Source organism: Salvelinus sp. IW2-2015, linkage group LG11 (assembly GCF_002910315.2).
Source record: "Salvelinus sp. IW2-2015 linkage group LG11, ASM291031v2, whole genome shotgun sequence".
Taxonomy (NCBI): domain Eukaryota; kingdom Metazoa; phylum Chordata; class Actinopteri; order Salmoniformes; family Salmonidae; genus Salvelinus; species Salvelinus sp. IW2-2015.
Window position 1 is genome coordinate 4,778,251 of NC_036851.1, and position 22,718 is coordinate 4,800,968.

The 22,718-nt window shown below is 45.5% G+C and overlaps 1 protein-coding gene across 9 annotated transcripts in view; it reads left to right on the plus strand.

Annotated features, from left to right (window-relative positions):
* The window catches only part of LOC111969681 (R3H domain-containing protein 2), a 75,593-nt gene that overhangs the window by 49,321 nt on the left and 3,554 nt on the right, over window positions 1-22,718 (plus strand). For 6 of the 9 annotated variants that reach the window (XM_023995853.3, XM_023995850.3, XM_023995851.3 and 3 more), the window contains 15 exons: window positions 78-186; window positions 498-593; window positions 1,002-1,033; window positions 2,157-2,210; window positions 6,606-6,841; window positions 7,001-7,197; window positions 7,406-7,483; window positions 8,816-9,112; window positions 10,446-10,584; window positions 16,088-16,251; window positions 16,781-16,953; window positions 17,670-17,767; window positions 18,098-18,267; window positions 18,420-18,567; window positions 22,528-22,619. In XM_023995853.3, the coding sequence (XP_023851621.1) occupies window positions 78-186; window positions 498-593; window positions 1,002-1,033; window positions 2,157-2,210; window positions 6,606-6,841; window positions 7,001-7,197; window positions 7,406-7,483; window positions 8,816-9,112; window positions 10,446-10,584; window positions 16,088-16,251; window positions 16,781-16,953; window positions 17,670-17,767; window positions 18,098-18,267; window positions 18,420-18,567; window positions 22,528-22,619 (2,083 nt within the window). The remainder of the gene's footprint in view (window positions 1-77; window positions 187-497; window positions 594-1,001; window positions 1,034-2,156; window positions 2,211-6,605; window positions 6,842-7,000; window positions 7,198-7,405; window positions 7,484-8,815; window positions 9,113-10,445; window positions 10,585-16,087; window positions 16,252-16,780; window positions 16,954-17,669; window positions 17,768-18,097; window positions 18,268-18,419; window positions 18,568-22,527; window positions 22,620-22,718) is intronic. The other 3 variants (XM_023995855.3, XM_023995859.3, XM_023995857.3) reach the window with 3 other exon arrangements.

Here is a 22,718-nt window from a genome sequence, read left to right on the forward strand (position 1 = left end):
TAAGACAAAGAAACACATAAATAAAAAATATCTTCCATTGTCCTACCAAGAATTGCTGAATATGTTTTCTTCTTCAGCCCAGATCAGAGGTTCTCCGAGCACATCAAGGATGAAAGGAATTTGGACTTCCAGAAGAAGTTTATCCTCAAGAGAGACGATGTTAGTATGGACAAGGATGATAATCAGGTGATGATAGACACTTCTTCAAGTMTCGCTTTTTATAATGTAGTGATAAAAAAAAATACCTTATCATTTTTTAAAAGTATTTCTTGCTCTCTTTAGCTTTGTTGATCTTTATACAGCACAAGATCTGAGAAGGCTGAATATCATATATCCCATTGGCTTTAGTATTGATAACAAATCGTTGAATAATGAATCGCATGTTTTACCTTACTTACTGTATTTTTGTGACGATGCTCTGAAGAGTATTCAGTGAATACCACTTCTGTCCAATGAGGTTGCTGATCCCGCCCCTCTTTCCTCTTGTCCAATCGCAGATCCGTGTGCCGCTGCAGGACGGGCGGCGCAGCAAATCAATAGAGGAGAGGGAGGAGGAGTATCAGAAGGTGCGAGACCGGATCTTCGCCCGAGAAGTAAGTGGTGGGGGCACACTCGAGAGTAGAGATGGGCAGTTGGACTAACTTGTTAACTTGTCCCCCCCACCGTCTGTTCCACTAACCATTCCTCCCATTGTATAAACTAACAGCTAATTGTATTAACTTGTGGGTGGAGAGAGAACGGCTTACTTCATATAGRAGAGTCTATTCAGGTGGAAGAGTAATAAGTGAAGTGAATATTCTTGGAGGTCATTAGGTAACCTTAGCTTATACAGTACTTGACAGAATTGACACGAGTCCGTTTTCATTGTCCAGGCAGTTATTGTAAATGAGAATATGTTCTCAATAAACTACCCGGTCCAATTATTGCTGATAAATAAATATCGTTTTGGGATCGACTAGCTGTAGCTATTCGTAATGTACAGGTGTCTCTTCCTTTTTCAGTCCTCTCAAAATGGATACATCAACGACAACAGGTAAGCTCACAGTAACAGTACAGTATGCATCACAATGGACAGCTTCATGTGTGCACTTGTAAAGGGACCCTGGAGTATAGAGTTAGTCCCCGGCCAGTTTACTCCCCTAGGTGGGTAGGAGAAGCAGTCGGGGTGGCCTGGTCACACCGGGGGCCTCTCTAACCCTGTTCCGAACCCCCTTGCACCATCAAACTAGGCCACCAAGTTACATTTAGGTGTATTTCAAGAATTCAAAGTTCACATGCAATAATGCTGGCAATATAATCATTCTGGCAGTATATATATACGTTGACGTTTCACGGACCAGGGTTAGGTTTTGTTGAGTTGGAATTAATGATGTGTATAAACTCTGGATTGCTGATGCTATGTAATTGGCCATTGAGAGGCTTTGAAGCAACCAGTCGGCCATATTGGCACTCCCCAGTAGGTAGCAGTCCTCCACGGGAACGAAAGGAATTTTATAGTATTTCAATTAAATGTTACAAGACAAAATTTAATTTAATTAGGTATTTTGCTGTAGTGGGGACAGTAACATTAGTCATCTCTAAAAATTATACTTAKWTTTTTTTTTTTATATAGATTTTATTGCTAGCACACATAATATAATTTACTAGTCTGCATCAAGGTGTCTGTAATAGAATAAATGTGGCAAAAACGAATTTAGACAATGAATGCATTTCTATAACTTCCTAAATATTTTTTACAACGGTAGGGGAGTTCCAAGATGGTAGCCATGGTGGCTTCAACACAGCGCTCCCTATCATTCATCTAGTGTATATATAAATCATTAGTTGGAATGTGGGTTGAATTGATATTCATGTGTAGCTGAGAATAGTTTACCAAATATATTCCAAACAAATAAGTACAGCTTTCAACCCCTCTCCCTTTCTGATAGAGATGAACGATTATTAAACAGATGTACATAGAGAAGGAAATAAGTAGGATAACTTTGTTCCTTGTTTTGAGCTGTCAACATTTTTGCTCTGTGTGCATTATATCTCTGTTCTGGGGGTTAGATACAGTGCAGCACTGTTACCTACCTACCTACCTACCTGGCTCCCTCTCCTATACCCACCCACTAACCCCCGGCCTGCCTTTRTCTCCTTCCACTGTCACCCAACAGACTTTCCACTGAAGGCTACTCCTCTAGCTCTCAAAAGCGGAGACAGATCTTTAGGTACTGACACAACCGGGTGACGTGTGACTCTAGTCGTCTGTGATTGTGTTGCCATGCCCATCTACCCTCTGTCTAGTGGTGGTTTTATGACTGACTGGGTGCGTCCGGAATGGCACCTTATTCCCTACACGGMGCACTACTTTTTGACCAGAGACCTATGGGCTCTGGTCAAAAAGTAGTGGACAATAAAGGGCATAGGGTGCCATTTTGGATGCAGCCACCAGGTGTTCTTGCTTGGCGTGGGGTTGGCACTGTGAGGTCCGTTGCATGGCTGCTTTGTGGTTGGTTTTTCTGGGAGTGGGTACTACTTATTATCTACCCGTCATCATCACTACTACATCTTTTATAGTACTSTACTACTGCATTGCATCCCCCTATTTCTTTGTTGATTTGGTGGTTGTTAATCTGGTTTGGTTTTGTTACCCTTTCATCTTTGCTCTACTACTTGTACAGCAGTTGTCTCTACTACTACTACTACTGTCTGCGGTATCCCAAGGAGCGATCTCTCTGTGTTGGTTGTGATCTGCAGCAGTGAAACAATCATACTGAAACGTCTTTAGCCGACTTAGCTCAGTAATGTTGAGAAAGGGATTTGAGGTAGGTTGTAATTAGTTCCATAGACATTAGTGAAAGGAACGTTTGACTCTTTTTACTGACTCATGTCGTTCAGTCAAAAAMAATGACTCTGTTAATTTGATTCAGTAATGCCCAGAGCTCGCAGGACCCCTACCGGCGAAAGACGAGCTAAAAACTCTGAAATACTCGTGATTCTACAAGCCTCTCGTTCACCATAGCGGYCTTATTTGGAGCTGTCGTTTGTGACTGAGACACAAAAGTGTGCTTTAAACAATGTACTGTACAAATGCGATTTATTTCTTAAAACGAGGTCTAGTTGTGGCCACAACCGGACTAGATTGTAAATGACTTTTGGCGGAATGACTTGACTGCCGCGAACAGCAGGTGTTCCTAATGTTTGMTTTTCTCAGTGTTGTTATGGTCTGATTTCCCAAAGGGAGGGTGAGGGAGGGCCTTGTATGCGTTGCTGTGTGCGGAGTTAGGGTGATGTACGGTTTTGTCGCCTCTAGTTGCACAGGTGACATGCTGATCAAATGTCGGTTTCCCTGCATTAAAATCACCGACTTTGGATGTGAAATMTTCTTGTTTGCCTATGGSCCTATACAGCTCGTTGAGTGCGGTCTTAGTGCCAGCATTCATTTGTGGTGGTAAATGAACAGCTACAGTATACTAAATATATATTAACTCTCTTGGTAAATAGTATGGTCTGCAGCTTATAGTGAGGTATTAAAAAAATAAAAAAAAATAAAAAATAAAACTTCAGTCTTCCTTAACATTAGAGATCGTGCACTGCTGTTGTTAACAAAGGGGCACACCCCTCCCTTCGTCTTACCCGAGTCTGCCATCTGGTCTTGATGCATAGAAAATATAGAAAGTATACTGAACAAAAATATAAACGGAACATTCATTGATTTTACTGAGGTACAGTTCATATGAGGGAATCAGTCATTTGAAATAAATAAATWATGCCCTAATCTATGCATTTCACATTACTAGGAATACAGGTATGCATCTGTTGGTCACAGATATAGATACCGGTTGGGCGTACGGACAAATTGATAAATTAACATTCAATTATCTGGCAACAGCTATGGTGGACATTCCTGCAGTCAGCATGCCAATTGCACGCTCCTGTGGCATTGTGACACAACTGCACGTTTTAATGGCCTTTTATTGTCCCCAGCACAAGGTGCACCTGTGTAATGATCCCGCTGTTTAATCAGCTTCTTGATATGCCACATCTGTCAGGTGGATGGATTATCTTGGCAAAGGAGAAACGGGGATGTTAACAAATTTGTGCACCAAATTTGAGAGATACGCTTTTTGTGCATATGYATCGTTTCTGGGATCTTTTATTTCAGCCCAACACTTTACATGTTGCGTTTATATTTTTGCTCAATGTAAATTATCCATGTCCTCGTTCAGCCACGACTCTGAAAAACAGAATATTTGTRTTTCTTGTCCCGTTGATAGGATAGTCTCGAATGGAGCTCATCCCGTTTTTTTCTCCAGTGACTGCATGCTTGCCAATTGAYCAGAGGGCAACGGCGGCGGTCTATTTTGTCAGCCGGTAATTGTCAAGCAAATTACTGCCGGTCTCACGGTAATGGACCGTTAATTAACATACACATTTAGCATCTAATGGCTTCCACACGTAACCTACAAGCCACTGATGCAAACGTTTTGTAACATCTACATTTTAAAAAGTCTAATAAATCCGTTTAATATAGCCTATACCTTCACAATAAAWTCATGATTTATTTTAGACGGGTCTAAAGAAACACGATATGAAGAAAATGTAGTCTCTGTGACTCGTCATTTGCKTTGACGTCAGAGTGATTAGAGGGACAATAGAGTGCTGAGTACCAGGCAGTTAGCAAGTTTACTAATGACCATCAGCAATTTCAGAGCTTGGAGAAGGCTAATTACTGTGACTAAACGTCATGTGGAATTTGACTTCCTTCATGACTCGTGACCGCCGGTGTGGCGGTAARACGGTCACCGTAARAGCCCTGGTCCGGAGTAAGCGGAACATCCAGAGCTGCAGACTCGTTGAAGTAGACATTTTCATCCCAAATCAAGGTTGGGAATGGCTGTTCCGATGTCCAGAAGCCTGTTTTAGGTGATAGGAAATGATGGCAGAGACYCAGCTCAAATCCGCTTTAGGATACCTCAGTCATTTCTCAGAATATCTGGCACAGACGAGTTTAGCAGACTAGGCCGTTTTGCCTGCCTGTGATGTCTTGCGGTGGTATAGCTMGTTATTGTTCTGTGGATATTCCCCTCCAATAGGGTACCACAGTATGTGCAGTCATCGCACCCCACTGTATTTCAGTTGAATTGAATTTTCTTTTGTTAGTCAGAAATCCAAGCATTTGTTGTCTGAATACTCAAACACTGTCATCCCGTTACTGTCCCGAATTTGCATTTGTCAAATTTGATTGAGATGCAATAAAATCCATATTTGATTAAGATAGAAGAGAAAGTCAGCCGTAGGACGTGAACATAGCGACAGTGAGCCGATGTCYGGGGTAGTACAGTAGGTTATGACAAGTTGATAGCGTCCTGGTCGTCGCTGGATGCATTCCAATAATGCCAGGTGTGATTGATAATCTTGGCAGCAGCCCTCGCCCAGGGTGACAGCACTATGTGAATATTGCAACGAGACACTGTGTTTCTATCKTAGACATTAAGACCCGGTAGATGGTGATAGCGCTGACATATTCCTATGGGGAAACTCACGACGGCGCATGAAGAGAATTTGAAGCGCGCCYTATTGATGAGTGGGGCTGAATGGCACCAGAAAAAGCACTAAGGATCACGCCGAACGGGTGAAGGAGGCCAAAACTAGCAAAGGATCGTTGTCGATGTAGTAGTTTTCATCCTGGTCTGAGAGAGATCCTTGACGTCTATGGCATGAGGGCMTGAGCCTCCTCGTAGCTTGCRGGCCCGCGATTAGTCTGTGTCAGTACGTGGAACTTTGTGACGACCAATGTAGTCGTCACAATGGATCGCTATTTAATTKAAATAGGCGTCGCTAGGTTGCTACGACCAGCAGAGCTTGTGACTTCACGCTTCAGACCGCACCTGGGGGGGCCTGGTTTCTATATACAACACCATAGTAAGAACAAGTTGTGGTCACAGTGGTTTATTTTATGTATATATATATGTATGTGTGTGTGTGTGTCTATGCGTGGGTGTGTTTTGTCCATTGGCCTTATTGTATTTGTAGTGGTGTGTCAGGTGTGAGTTATGGACCTTGTCTCACACCCTCATTCTGCTGTCCTTATGTCTTTTTCTCCTCCTTTGTTCTTTCCCCTTGGTGTCGATTGGATAAAGCATCGGTCACCTGCATGTGGTTCTCTGTGTTGGTTTTTGTTGTGTGTGTGTGTGCTGGTTGGGGGAGGGTGCACTACAGTGTGTGGTGGTAACTGTGTGGTTTGTTGCCTGAATGTTGGTTTCACCAGCCGGTCGACGTCTTTATCGCGTTTGCATTTTGGTTTGTTGAATGCTGCGAATGCGGTTTACTGATGTCAACGTTGTGAACGMAGAGTGCCCCGTGGTGGCGGTGGGGTTGTAGCGTTCTCACCCCCTGTCAACGTGCATGCTCTTCACCTGTTGCTGATCACCCTGTGCCTCTGTACCCCGTTTCTCTCTCCTGCCCTCTTTCTCGCCACCTCTGTTCCTCTCCCTCATCTACCTTACCCCCTCCATCTCTCTCCCTCATCTTCCCCTTTCTCCCTCTGTCCTTCTCTACGCTGCCCCTTCCACTCTTTCTCTTCCCCCTTCACTTCCCGCTCTCCTCTCTCCCCTTTCTAGGGGTAACCGTGAGAGCTCCAGCCGTGCTTCCAGCAGCCGCCAGAGCAGTACGGACAGTGAAATGAAGTGCCTGGAGCCGAGGCCCTGGAGCAGTACAGACTCAGACAGCTCCAATAGGACCCTGCGGCCCCCGGTCACAAAGGCATCCAGCTTCTCTGGCATCTCCATTCTGACCAGAGGAGATAGTCTGGGCAGCAACAAGAGCTCACAGGGTTCCTGCAGGGGCTCACGCACTGGTGCGTATTTTACGCCGCGTACACACACACGCACATCTCCATACTGACCAGAGGAGCCAGTCTGGGGAGTAACGAAAGCTCACAAATTGTAGAGGAAAGAAATGCTGAAGAGAGTGCGGAAATGTAGAGGAACAGATGGTGCGGTTTTATCTCCTGCAGGTCTGCCCCTGGTGAGTCCAGATGGGTGTCCTCAGCCCCCGGCACCCCAGGCAGGCCCCTGCCCTGGGGGTCGCAGCCTGCTGCCCTGCCCCTCCCAACAGATCCAGACCCAGCCTCCCCAGACCGCTCTGCTGCCCACCCCACAGCAACACCCCTTGGGCAACCACAACCATAATCACAACCATATTATGGCTCAGGTGAGGAAGAAGCTCATGGTATGAACTTAATTTACATTTTTGTATGAAAATGTAACTGGAAATTAGTATATTCTTGCATTTTTTTCCTCTTCTTTTGCCCAATAACTGCCCTCTATGTCCTTACCTGAACTCTGTCTGCATCTCCTCCTCTCCTTCTCCCTCCCTCTCCCTCCATCTCTCCCTCTGTTCGCCGGTGGGGTCTCTGCAGCCAGCTCAGCCTGTGTCCTACTCCTCATCCTCCTGTTCCCAGGTTCTGCTGCCTGTCTCTCCTCCCCAGCAGTACCTGGTACTACTACCAGCCTGTCTCACCACATGCACTAACAGATACGCCATGAACACAGGCCGTTTGTAAGGCCGTTGGTGTAAATGYGGAATTATCATGTTGCCATGTCATTCGTCTAATGACTAATAGTGATTTGTTTGTGTGACTGATAGTGAGAAAGGTATGGAAGGCTCAGTAGCAGTGGAGTGTACTGTAGCCATTATACACTTACCGTCCAGTTTATRAGGTACAGCACCCCATTCACACAAATGGATGAGTCACATGGCTTGTCACATAAAGCAGGCAGAATGCATCGAGGCATTAGAATGGYCAAAACGAGTGACCTAAGAGACTTTGAGCGTGGTATGATTGTTGGCGCCAGGCACGCCGGATCCAGCATCTCAGAAACGTCCTCCTTCCTGGGATTTTCACGCAAGACAGTGTTTAGGGTTTACTGAGATTGGTGCGACAAACGAAAAAACATCCAGTCAGCGGCTGTGCTGTTGTCGAACACAGCTCGTTGATGAGAGAGGTCGAAGGAGAATGGCAAGAATCGTGCAAGCTAACAGGCGCGCCACAAACAGACAAATAACGATGTGGTACAACCGTGGGGTGCAGAACGGCGTCTCGGAATGCCGTTTTTGTTAGGGGGAGGTAGTTGCAGAAACGTTGGAATGGTTTACTCGACCGACATTGGACAATTGAGGAGTGGAATAACATTTGCTTGGAACATGACAGCGAGTTCAGTTTACTTTAGTGGCCTGCACATTCGCTAGAGCCTCAACCCAAAAGCGCATTTTGGCATGAGATGGAGAKCTGGCTGTTCACAGCATGAACGTACCGTTGTCCAATCTGCAGCAACTGTGTGATGCATGAACTAACATCCCTGTGGAACGTTTCCGACACCTTGTAGAATGCCCCGGATAATTCAGGCTGTTCTGGAGGCAAAGGGGGGTTCGAACCAGTACTAGATGGGTGTACATAATAAACTGGCCGGTGAGTGTATATACTGTTATACAGTGGGGTCCAAAATTATTGATACTGAGCTTTATTCTATGCGCACAATTTTATTGTATTATTATATTATTTTATACTTCTACTCAAGAGAAAGTAATAAAAACAATTCTCTAAAAGCTAGGGGTCAATTGACGCCCCTCTTTTCAATACCTCACCTCGCGAGGATAAAGGTAATTTTCTAAAACATTTTATGAGATTGGAGAACATGTTGGGAGGGATCTTAGACCATTCCTCCATACAGAATCCTTCCAGATCCTTGATATCCTTTGTGAACTTTACCCAGTATGTTTACGGTTTTCAACCCACCAGCAACTCTAACCCCTCGTTTCTCTCTCTCAGGGTGAGGAACTGGCTCCCCAGTTCAGCCAGATGACTCTGAGTAGACAGGGTTCCAGCGAGGCCCCAGAGCCCCCCACCATGTACCAGACCCAGGGGCCCACTGTCCTCACCCAACACCCCCCACCCCAGACTGGCTACATCATGGCCACCACAAGCCAGCCCCTGGCCCCTCCGTCTGGCTACCAGCCTAACACTGGACACCCCCACCCCCCTCCTCTTCCACCACCTCCCTCCCAGACCGTCATGCAGCCCCCTCCACCGCCACAGGGATACATGCAGCCACCTCCCCCGCAACAGGTATTATATTGTTTTTTGTTGTTGATGCAATCAGATGTTTGTAAAGCCCAAATATAATGAATACAGAGCTGAAGTTGGAATATAAGTTSACCAAAAGTACACACACAGCTTGAGAAGCTAGAGAGAGTCGAATACTTTTTGTTCGACAACTTTACCATCAAATGTAAGAAAGTGTCAATGGTGTGATTCCTGTGAAATCGCAGCTGGATTCACACACGGCGACGGTGTGACACTGTCTCTCTCCCACTCAGTGCTGTGTGACTGGCTGTGAAGTCTGCGCTCTCTGTGCTCTCTTTTCTCTACCATCTACAACCTCGCTAAATGTCTCCCTGCTCCCACGTTGCGTCTCCTGCCTCCACGCGTTGCGTCTCCCTGCCTCCACCGTTGCGTCTCCCTGCCTCCACGCTGCGTCTCCTCTGCCTCCACCGCTGCGTCTCCCTGCTCCACCCTTGCGTCTCCCTGCCTCCACCGTGCGTCTCCCTGCCTCCACCGTGCGTCTCCCTGCCTCCACCGTCTGCGTCTCCCTGCCTCCACCGTCTGCGTCTCCCTGCCTCCACCGTGCGTCTCCCTGCTCCACCGTGCGTCTCCTGCCTCACGCTGCGCGTCTCCCTGCCTCCACCGCTGCGGCTGCGTCTCCCTCTCCACCGCTGCGTCTCCCTGCCTCCACGCTGCGTCTCCCGCTACCCTCTCCCTCATCTCTCATACGTGTTCCCGACTACCGGACTACCGTCTCTACTCTACCGGTCTCCGCGCTAATCCTCTCTCTCTCGGTCTTCCCTCTACTTCTCGTCACACTGCTCCTCAGCAGCCAAGTCAAGTAAACGAGGCCGTTTGGAATGCCATAAATAGATTCATTTATTCATTCTGGAGGACAACATCACAGTCTTGACCCTAACATCTGGGTTCTACAATGCCCAAGTAGGAATTTGGCAAATAGCCTGCTTAGCATGTCTTCTTGCTTGCCTTCGTGGAGGAAGTGGCAGTGCTTTCACAGTAAGGAGAATACCATGGGCAGAGTGAGATTTCTCCAGAGCACCAGTAGTGCACTAGTAGTTCCTGTAGTGTGCCCTTCATGACAGCCACTAAAGCTATAAGGCAGCATGGCTTACAGATCTGTCTCTCTCGCAGAACTCAACAATTAGGGAGCTAACTCCGACGGAGTCAAGCTCGTACGGTGGAAAGCAAACACCCTGCACCGCCTGGTATAGTTTGTTGGATGTGCAATAGTTGATTTCTAGTTTGCTTCTCTATTCATTCACCTTGGTTGGAAAGTTTATTTTTTTTACTGAACGGTGTGTTTCTCCCTCCCTCCCTCTACCGAACCCCTCCGCAGATTCATGTGTCGTATTACCCACCTGGGCAGTACCCCAGCACGGGGCAGCAGTACCGGCCTGGACCCATGACTCACCAGGTGTCCTACCCTGCCCATACCCAGCARTCCCAGCCGATGCCCCAGCCCACACAGCAGTCAGGTCAGTACCATGCCCATCCCTCTCATCTACCTATCTGACTGTCTTTAAAGTGCCGTGCAGTTTAAATTACATCCGTCCTTGTTCTCACACACCAATTTAGATTCATCTACTTGCATGAGGGTACTGAATACYGCTGTTTTTGAGAACTAATTACCCGATTTTTAAACAGGATCATTAGAATCAAATTCTGATTTTTGGGGGGGCCAAACGCCAACTACGTTTCTACACTTCATATTAAAATGAAGAGGCACAGTTGCGTGAGAATCTTGCTTAGGTCCAGTAGTGTGGGTGAAAAGTAAGCAGGACTGGGGAAAGCCAGGACTCCTGTACACTGTTCTTTTTAAAATTAACAGTGTGTTGCGTTTTAGGCATTAAAACCGTCYTCAAGGCGTTGATGACCGAATCGCTGCCTCTACCTGATTTGACAACACTGTATACGGGAGTCCGTTCGGCTACCCAGTCAACACGATCAACAGAAACACCACCAATAAGGTTCAGATATGTAAAATYTTTCAAATCAAATGTTATTTGACACATGCGCCAAATACAACAGGTGTTGACTTTACAGTGAAATGCTTACTTACGGGCCCTTTCTCAAAAATGCAGTTAAAAAGAAAGACAAAATGTATAAAAAATAGGAAATGGTAACAAAAAAACCATTAAAAACAATAACTAGCCTATATACAAYGAGTACCGGTACTAAGTCAAAGTGCGGGGGCACCGGTTAGTTGAGGTAATATGTACATGTAGGTAGAGTTATTAAAGTGGCTATGCATATATGATACCAACTGAGAGTAGCAGCAGTGTAAAAGGGGGGGGGTGCAAATAGTCTGGGTAGCCATTTGATTAGATGTTCAGGAGTCTTATGGCTTCGGGGTAGAAGCTGTTGAGAAGCCTCTTGGACCTAGACTTGGCGCTCCGGTACCACTTGCCATGCGGTAGCAGAGAGAACAGTCTATGACTAGGGTGGCTGGAGTCTTTGAAAAATTATAGGGCCTTCCTCTGACACCGCCTGGTATAGAGGTTTTGTCGTGCCCTCTTCACGACTGTCTTTGTGTGTTTGAACCATGTTAGTTTGTTGGTGATGTGGACACCAAGGAACTTGAAGCTCTCAACCTGCTCTGCTGCAGCCCTGTCGGTGAGAACCACATGGCCAGGTCTCCCACCTCCTCCCTATAGGCTGTCTCGTCGTTGTCGGTGATCAGGCCTACCACTATTGTGTCATTGGCAAACTTAATGATGGTGTTGGAGTCGTGCCTGGCCGTGCAGTCATGAGCGAACAGGGACTACAGGAGGGGACTGAGCACGCACCCCTGAGGGGCCCCTGTGTTGAGGATCACACGTGGCGGATGTGTTCTTACCTACCTTTAGCACCTGGGGGTGGCCCTGTCAGGATGTCCAGGATCCAGTTGCATAAMGAGGTGTTTAGTCCCAGGGTCCTTAGCTTATTGATGAGCTTTGAAGGCACTATGYTGTTGAACGCYAAGCTTTATTCAATGAATAGCATTCTCACATAGGTGTTCCTTTTGTCCAGGTGGGGAAAGGGCCGTGTGGAGTGCGTCTTCTYTGGATTTGTTGGGGTGGTATGCAAATTGGAGTGGGTCTAGGGTTTCAGGGATAATGGTGTTGATGTGAGCCATGACCAGCCTTTCAAAGCACTTCATGGCTACAGATGTGAGTGCTACGGGTCGGTAGTCATTTAGGCAGGTTAGCTTAGTGTTCTTGGGCACAGACASTATGGTGGCCTGCTTAAAACATGTTGGTATTACAGACTCGGACAGGGAGAGGTGCAAATGAAGACACTTGCCAGTTGGTCAGCGGATGCTCTTAGTACACGTCCTGGTAATCCGTCTGGCCCTGCGGCCTTGTGAATGTTGACCTGTCTAAAGGTCTTACTCACATCGGCTGCGGAGAGCGTGATCAGTCTTCTGGAACAGCTGGTGCTCTCATGCATGTTTCAGTGTTATTTGCCTCGAAGCGAGCATAGAAGCAGTTAGCTCGTCTGCTAGGCTCGTGTCACTGGGCAGCTCTCGGCTGTGCTTCCCTTTGTAGTCTGTAATGGTTTGCAAACCCTGCCACARCCGACGAGCGTCAGAGCTGATGTAGTACGATTTGATCTTTGTCCTGTATTGATGCTTTGCCTGTTTGATGGTTCGTCAGAGGGCATAGTGGGATTTCTTCTAAGCTTCTMGGTTAGAGTCCGGCTCGTTGAAAGCGGAAGCTCTAGCCTTTAGCTTAGTGCGGCTGTTGTCTGTAATCCATGGCTTCTGGTTGGGGTATGTAGGGTCATTGTGGGGATGACGTCATCGACGCGCTTATTGATGAAGCCAGTGACTGATGATGTGTACTCCTCAGTGCCATCYGCGGAATCCTGGAACATATTCTAGGCTCTGCTAGCAAAACAGTCCTGTAGCTTAGCGTCTGCTTCATCTGACCACTTTTTTTATTGATCGAGCCACTGGTGCATCCTGCTTTAATTTTTGCTTGCAAGCAGAAATCAGGAGAATAGAATTATGGTCAGATTTGCCAAATGAAGGGCGAGGGAGAGCTTTGTATGCATCTCTGTGTGTGGAGTAAAGGTGGTCCAGTCCCCCCCCCCGGATGCACACTTAAAATGCTGATAGAAATTTGCTAAACCTGATTTTAGTCACCCTGCATTAAAGTCCCCGGCTACCAGGCGTGCCGCCTCTGGGTGAGCGTCTTATTGTTTGTCTATGGTGGAATACATCTTATTCGATGCTGTCTTAGTGCCAGCATCAGTCTGTGGTGGTATGTAGACAACTATGAAAAATACAGATGGAAACTCTCTAGGTAGATATTGGGGTCTACAGCTTATCATGAGATACTCTAGCTCATGTGAGCAATAATTCGAGACTTCCTTAGATATTGTGCACCAGCTGTTATTTACAAAAATACATAGTCCGCCGCACCTTGTCTTACRAGACACCGCTGTTCTATCCTGCCGGTACAGCGTATAACCAGCCAGCTGTATGATGATAGTGTCGTTGTTCAGCCACGACTCTGTGAAGCATAAGATGTTACAGTTTTTAATGTCCCGWTGGTAGTTTAAACTTCTGCGTAGGTCATCGATTTTATTCTCCAAAAATTGCATGTTTGCTAGCAGAATGGAAGGAAGTGGGGGTTTATTTGATCGCCTATAAATTCTCAGAAYACAGCCCGCCCTCTGGCCCCTTTTTTCTCCGCCGCCTCTTCATGCTAATCACGGGGATCTGGGCCTGTTCCTGAGAAAGCAGTATATCATTCACGTCGGGCTCGTCAGACTCGTTAAAGGAAAAATAAAGATTCTGCCAGTCCGTGGTGAGTAATCGCAGTCCTGATGTCCAGATGTTATTTTCGGTCATAAGAGACTGTAGCGGCAACATTATGTACACAATAKGTTTTTTWAAAACAATCGGTTGGGGACACGTAAAACGTCAGCCGCCTTCTCCGGCGCCGTTTTAATTGGGTTGAGGTCGGGTGATTGTGGAGGCCAGGTCATCTGATGCAGTACTCCATCACTCTCCTTCTTGGGCACATAACACTTACACAGCCTGGAGGTGTGTTGGGTCATTGTCCTGTTGAACAACTAATGATAATTCCACTAAGCGCAAACCAGATAGGATGGCATATCGCTGCAGAATGCTGTTGTAGCCATGCTGGTTAACTGTACCTTGAATTCAAAATAAATCACTGACAGTGTCACCAGCAAAGCACCTCCACACCATCACACACCACCTCCTCCATGCTTCACGGTGGGAACTACGCATGTGGAGATCATCCATTCTCCTACTCTGCGTCTCACAAAGACACAGCGGTTGGAATCAAAAATCTCAAATCAGACCAAAGGACAGATTTCCACCTGTCTAATGTCCATTGCTCGTGTTTCTTGGCCCAAGCAAGTGTCTTCTTATTGGTGACCCTTTAGTAGTGGTTTCTTTGCAGCAATTTGACCATGAAGGCCTGATTCACYCAGTCTCCTCTGAACAGTTGATGTTGAGATGTCTGTTGCTTGAACTCTGTGAAGCATTTATTTGGGCTGCAATTTCTGAGGCTGGTAACMCGAATGAACTTAWCCTCTGCCATTCCTGTGGTGGTCGTCATGAGATCCAGTTTCATCATTGCGCTTGATGGTTTTTGTGACTGCACTTGAAGAAACTTTCAAAGTTCTTGGAAGTGTTCCGGATCGTTTCTCTTAGCTTATTTGAGCTGTTCTTGCCATAATATGGACTTGGTCTTRTACCAAATAGGGCTATCTTCTGTATACCACCCCTACTTTGTCACAACACAACTGATTTGGCTCAAACGCATTAAGAAAAATAAATTCCACAAATTATCTTTAACAAGGCACACCTATTAATTGAAATTTATTCCAGGTGACTACCGCGTGAAGCTGGTTGAGAGAATGCCAACCGCATGCAAAGCTGTCATCAAGGCAAAGGATGGATACTTTGAAGAATCTCAAATATAAAATATATTTTGATTTAACACTTTTTTTTTTTAGGTTACTACATGATACCATATGTTTCATAGTTTTGATGTCTTCACTATTATTCTACAATGTAGAAAATAGTAAAAATAAAGAAACCCTTGAATGAGTAGGTGTGCCCAAACCTTTGCCTGGTACTGTAGGCAGGGGTAAACGTGACTAGGCAGTCAGGATAGATAATAAACAGATTAGCAGCAGGGTGAAGTGTGTGTGTGTATGAGTTTGTAGGTAGAGTCCAGTGAGTGTGCATAGAGCCAGTGCAAAAGAAACCGGGTCAATGCAAATAGTCCAGGTAGCCATTTGATTAACTGTTCAGCGGTCTTACGCTTGGGGGGGTAGAAGCTGTTCAGGAGACTTTTGGTCCCAAACATGGCGCTACGGTACAGCTTGCCTTGTGGTAGCAGAGAGAACAGTCTATGACTTGGGTGGCTGGAGTCTTTGGCCATTTTTAGGGCCTTCCTCTGACACCGCCTGGTATAGAGGTCCTGGATGGCAGGGAGCTCGGCCCCAGTGATGTACTGGGCATTACGCACTACCCTCTGTAGCGCCTTGCGGTCGGATGCCAAGCAGTTGCCATGCCAAGCGGTGATGCAGCCAGTCAGGATGCTCTGAATGGTGCAACTGTAGGACTTTTTGATAACTCTTTACACAAGGATCAAGGTCAGCTAAATAATGGTTACCAGGATTAAATGGCTATTTTAGCTACCACATTGTGTAATTGGGGAGGACAGTACTGGTGCAATGAGTTCCCGAAAGTTACCATGATTATACTCGTAGGACCCTGAGCATTAAGGCTGCAACAAGCCTACCCCCTGCTATACTGTCCTTGGCAACGTTTTAAGCTCCAGACTCGGGTCTTCCTTTGATTTAGGTGTCCATTCCTTTCTTTCTAGATAGCCTGTGTTAACATAACCATGACGTGATATGGTCGTCACCAGTAGGTACAGGGGTAATAGGTAGTGCAGCATTCCCAGAATACACACACACCTGTATTAACCCACTGCATGTTGTCTCCAGCAGGTCTCCAGACCATGATGCCCAGCCAGCAGCCCCAGTACCAGGGGATGATAGGAGTACCCCAGCAGCCCCAGAACCAGACCCTCATCACTTCCCAGAGGCAGGGCATACAAGGACAGATGACCGGGATGATGGTCCAGTACCCACAAATGCCCTCATATCAGGTACAGTAGGCCCTCAATTCAACTTGATTTATTCCCTCAGGGGCAATTAAGAAAGGCAAAATGCCTGTCTGAATTGTTCTTTGGGGGGGTACATATAGGTGTATTGGATTGACTTGAATTCCGTGCACGATGATGTGCATTCTTAAATCACGCCAAGTGTACATGAACGTTTTCAGAGTACCTTCCAAGGCTTTGTTTTGATTGAATATGCCACCTCTGTGATGCTATTCCTAGTGTAAATTTTTTTACTGCTATGTCGACGATAGACAGCTGTACATTTCAATGAAACGTGGTAAAATAACTACAACCCTCTTGTCTATGTAAGACGTGGATCTAAAGAGGAGCCAGACAACTTCTCTCTCCGATTATGAATATTTCTGAATGCATTATTTAGTTCAAAGACAAACCCCAGAACATAAATGAACCCCACTAACCTTTCCCGAGTCAAGTATTCCACAGTGTCATTAGTTTACGCCCRGTTCTGGCTAAGCGATATCTACAGTATGTCACCTTCTACATCTCCCATCAGGTGCCGGTGGCCAATGAGTCTCAGCAGGSGGTACAGCAGCAGTACCAGCAGCAAGTCATGGTGCCAGTCAGCCAGTCTCTCCAGACTGTCCAGGGGGTACAGGGACCCATGCCAGGCCAAGGAATGCCCATATACTACAGCGTCATCACCCCCACACAACAGAACAGCACAAGGTAGATGCGTAAAATGTGATATATTATATAAGTGCTTGATATTGTATAGGGGGAAAACTCCACTACTCCCAACATGTCACACACACCTGGGTGACGCCACAGCAGACATTTTGAGCTAGAACCCCAGATAACTTGTTCTTAATAAGTATTAGTTACAGCTCACTTGTAGAAGTAACAAAAATTGTAATAAAGTACGCTTAAAAAAACAAAAGCATTACATAGAATTTGTCTGAACTCCCGAAGCAGAGTAATGGTCTGAATCCATCCAGGTATGAATGAAGTTGTTTGACACTGTCTGTTAACAAGACGTGTTCTGCCAGTGCGTCTATCTGTAACACGTTCTCCTGCTGACACGTCAACCGCTTGAATGCACGCTTAAGTGTTTGACACCCTGAGGTCATTAAACTATTGAATAGGATAGAAACTCACAAGACTGGAATCAATAAGCAACCTCTTGAACACTTGAATCTGTATTTTCTGTGACTCTCTCTCTCTCTCTCTCTCACACACACACACACACACACACACACACACACACACTTCCTGCTTTCACATTCCTTCTACACGCTTGCTAAACAAAATATTTGCATTGTAATTGAAGCCTAGCAGACCGCAGCTTGTCGGCGTGATATGCCTACCGTCTGTGCATGTGGAGGGCTGCCAAGTGCTTACACAGTGTGTGTGTGTGTCGCTGTGTGTGTGTGTGTCTCTCCCAGCCCATCAGTGGGGTACCTGCAGCCCAACTCAGAGCAGTACCAGATGAGCCAGTCGCCATCCCCTTGCAACCCTCAGCAGATGCAGCAGCAATATTCAGGTGACTGTTCATCTGGTTCACAAAGAGATGTTTTTTGGACTTTGTTGATTACGTCAACCAGCTGTGTTAGTACTGGCCTTGACATATAAGCCTAGACTCTAGACCAGCGTTGCGTTTAGGCGGTTGCGACATACTGTACATGGTCCATTGCAAATAGACATGCCACGAAGAGAGCTAACATCATTCTTAACTTTATGGAAAGTCTGTTCTCCACTATATATATTTTTCCGGACACTTCACAACATCGTGTCATACTAAATGTGACCTTGCCTGGATTGAAGAACACTGCTGTACTGTGTAACTTCATTCAACTTTGTCTGTGTGCTACAGGAGTGCCACCCCCAGGCCCCGGGGTGATGGTCATGCAGCTTAGCGTCCCCAACGGGCCGCAGCCTACCCAGAACCCTCCTCTGGTACAGTGGAACCCCTGCAAATACTACAGCCTAGAGCAGAGGCCCAGCAAGCCCGGAGAACTCTACAAACCTGACAACACACAACAGGTACACTATACCACTATACTCATACCTCTCTCACTCACATTCACTCACTCACATACATGCAATACAGCATACACATACTGTATAGCATTCATGTAAAGGATCCTTGCTGAGTTCTGACCCCCCCCCCCCCTCCCCCTCCCTTTCCTTTCCAGGCCAGTACTCAGATGAGCAGTCCCCTGGCCTCCCCTACCCAGTCCCCCACTCTCTCCCCCTCAGGCAGCGTGAGCAGCGTCTGTCCTGGCCTCGGCCCCCTGCCCCTACTGTCACAGTTCCCCAGGCCCGGACCAGGGCCTGCGCAAGGTAACAACACACGGGCACACACACACACAGACATGCAGTCACACACAGTCACGCTTGTGCACACACATATGTATTTGGGGCGGCAGGGTAGCCTAGTGGGTAGAGCGTTGGACGAGTAACCGAAAGGTTGCAAGTTCAAATCCCCGAGCTGACAAGGTACAAATCTGTCGTTCTGCCCCTGAACAGGCAGTTAACCCACTGTTCCTAGGCCGTCATTGAAAATAAGAATTTGTTCTTAACTGACTTGCTTAGTTCAATAAAGGTCAAATATAAAAAATATATATAAATGTATATACAATGCATTCGGAAAGTTTTCCACATTTTATGCCTTATTCTACAATTGACAATTCCCCCCCCCCCCTTATCAATCTACACACAATACCCCATAATGACAGCAAAAACTGGTTTTTATCAATTGTTGCACATTTATTAAAAAATACATTGAAATCACTTATTTAAGTTATTATTTAAGTATTCAGAACCTTTGCTATGAGACTCAAAATTGAGCTCAGGTGCGTCCTGTTCCCATTGATCATCCTTGAGATGTTTCTACAATTTGGAGTCCACCTGTGGTTAATTCAATTGATTGGACATGATTTGGAAAGGCACACACCTGTCTATATAAGGTCCCACTGTTGACAGTGCATGTCAGAGCAAWAACCAAGCCATGAGGTTGAAGGAATTGTCTATAGAGCTCAGAGACAGGATTGTGTCAAGGCACGGACCTAGAGAAGGGTACCAAAACAGTTCTGCAGCATTGAAGGTCTCCAAGAACACAGTGGCCTCGATAATTCTTAACTGGAAGAAGTTTGGGACTGTTCCTAGAGCTGGCTGCCCGGCCAAACTGAGCAATCAGGGAAAAGGGCCTTGGTCAYGGASGTGACCAAGAACCTGATCGTCACTCTGACAGAGCTCCAGAGTTCCGCTGTGGAGATGGGATAACCTTCCTGAAGGACAACCATCTCTGCAGCACTCCACCAATAAAGCCTTTATGGTAGCCAGACGGAAGCCACTCCTCAGTAAAAGGCACATGACAGCCCGCTTGGAGTTTGCCAAAAGGCACCTAAAGGACTTTCAGACCATGAGAACCAAGATTATCTGGTCTGATGAAACCCAGATTGAACTCTTCGGCTTGAAAACCAAGCGTCACGTCTGGAGGAAACATGTCACCATCTCTACGGTGAAGCATGGTGGTGGCAGCATCATGGTGTGGGGATATWTTTTCAGGGACTGGGAGACTAGTCAGGATCGAGGGAAAAATGAATGAATCAAAGTACAGAGAGATCCTTGAACACCTGCTTCATAGTGCTCAGGACCTCAGACTGGGGTGAAGGTTCACCTTCCAACAGGACACCGATCTTAAGCACACAGCCAAGACAARGCAGGAGTGGCTTCGGAACAAGTTTCTGAATGTCCTTGAGTGGCCTAGCTAGAGTCCGGACTTGAACACGATCGAACATCTCTGGAGAGACCTGAAAATAGCTGTGCAGCGACGCTCCCCATCCAACCTGACAGAGCTTGACAGGATCTGCAGAGACGAATGGGAGAAACTCCCCAAATACAGATGTGCCAAGCTTGTAGTGTCATACCCAATAAGACTTGAGGCTGTAATTGCTGCAAAAGGTGCTTCAACAAAGTACTTTTTACATTTATTTATCAATTTGAAAAAAAATCTAAACCTGTTTTTGCTTTGTCGTTATAGGTGTGTATTGTGTGTAGATTGAGAGAAACGATTTAATCATGTTTTAGAATAAGGCTGTAACGTAACAAAGTGTAAAACATCAAGGGATCTGAATACTTTCCGAATATACTGTACACTGAGTGTACAAAACATTAAAACCTCTCTGGGATATGTGGGACGCTAGCGTCCCAACTGGCCAACATCCAGTGAAAATGCAGAGCGCCAAATTCAAATAAATTACTATAAAAATTWAACTTTCATGAAATCACACATTCAATATACCAAATTAAAGTTACACTTGTTGTGAATCCAACCAATATGGCAGATTTCAAAAAAGCTTTACGGCGAAAGCTATCTGAGGATAGCAACGAGGCAAACAAAAACAGACCATCATATTTCAACCCTCCAGGCGCGACACAAAACGCAGAAATAAAGATATAATTCATGCCTTACCTTTGACGAGCTTCTTCTGTTGGCACTCCAATATGTCCCATAAACATCCCAAATGGTCCTTTTTGTTCGATTAATTCCGTCGATATATATCCAAAATGTCCATTTATTTGGCGCGTTTGATACAGAAAAACACAGGTTCCAACTTGCTCAAACGTGACGACAAAATATCTCAAAAGGTACCTGTAAACTTTGCCAAAACATTTCAAACTACTTTTGTAATASAACTTTAGGTATTTTTTAACGTAAATAATCGATAAAATTGAAGACGGGATGACCTGTGTTCAATACAGGATTAAAACAAGCATGCTTTCTGGTCACGCGCCTCTATCTAACAGTACACAACAAGTGACACTGATTCAAAATGGCCGTACTTCTTCATTACACAAAGGAAAAACCCTCAACTAATTTCTAAAGACTGTTGACATCCAGTGGAAGCAGTAGGAACTGCAAGAAGGTKAATTAGAAATCTGTATTCCCAATGAAAATCCATTGAAAAGAGAGTGACCTCAAAAAAAAAGAAAAAAGATCTGAATGGTTTGTCCTCGGTTTCGCTAAATAAGTTCTGTTATACTCACAGACATGATTCAAACAGTTTTAGAAACTTCAGAGTGTTTTCTATCCAAATCTACTAACAATATGCATATCTTATCTTCTGGGATGAGTAGCTGGCAGTTGAATTTAGGTATGCTTTTCATCCAAARGTGAAAATGCTGCCCCCTATCCTAGAGAAGTTAACAAGAAATTTGTGGAGTTGTTGAACAACGAGTTTTAATGACTCCAACCTAAGTGTATGTAAACGTCTGACTTCAACTGTATGAAAGCCTTCAGACAGATTTAAACAAGTTTAAATGAGTTTCCCCACGGAAGAGATATGAGAGCGTTCAAGTTTCCCCACGACTGTGCCACCTGCGGACATGCGTTGTCCCCCAGCCAATCGCGCAGACCAAAGAGCCGGTGATGAAGGAGTTTGCTTCTGCTGCAGCCGGAGCTGTACAATATAACGCTTCGGTTAAGATAAAACCCTGGTCCTTTATCTTTCACCCACTTCCACACTGACCTGTTAATGACCTTTCCATTTCGTCTCTGGCCAGCCACCAATAGGCCCCGAGAACCTGACTTTGCATTACTCACTTTACCCTTATGGCTGGCACTGACCCAGACACACACACAGACATACCCCTCTCACTAGTGCAGAGCAATTAGTGCTTTTTGAGGTCGATTACGGTGCAATTTTTCTTTTAAAACATTAAATGCACTATGTATTATGTGGGTAGAATGCTGTAACACAGAATAAAACAATTAATTAAAGTCACATGATGGTTACGACTGCCCATTACTGCTTATCACTTAAGAACCATAATTTATTTACTTTAATACAATATTTCATGTGTGTATATTACGTTTGTTTTATTTGATAGACTTTATTTCATTCCAGGTATTTTAATACCTATAGAGCTGCTACTTATGCCGTGTGACAAAATCACTATTTTAGTAGTTCTTCAAAGTAAATCAGGTTTACTTTTGACTGACTGCTGAATACAAAACTATCAATCACTTAGATCATGTATTTTCTCGCGCATTCTTGTCACAGACCGGACAAGTACTGTAGGCGCGCAATGGGTTAATAAGGTCATAGTTTATCGCATTTTGTTTTTGTAATTAACCATGTGGAATATTGGCCTGTTTGAAACTGCAACTCCCTACTACATTTACCTCTCGCTCACAGAAGAAGAACAACAACTAAATGMAATTCAAATAATTGAACCGACATTAGTCAATTTTTTTAATTTTTTTATCATATTTATGTTTGTGTTGTGTGTGTGCAGGTGATGGGCGCTACTCTCTTTTGGGCCAGCCTCTCCAGTATAGCCTATGTCCCCCTCTCATGCACAGCCAGGCAAACTACAGCTCACATCAGGTACTACTCCTCTCCATCCCTCCGTTCTCACCTTCCTTGAAGCGCACTGCCGCTTCCCCTCCATCCATCCATCCCTCCACTCCATTCCTGTATATCTAC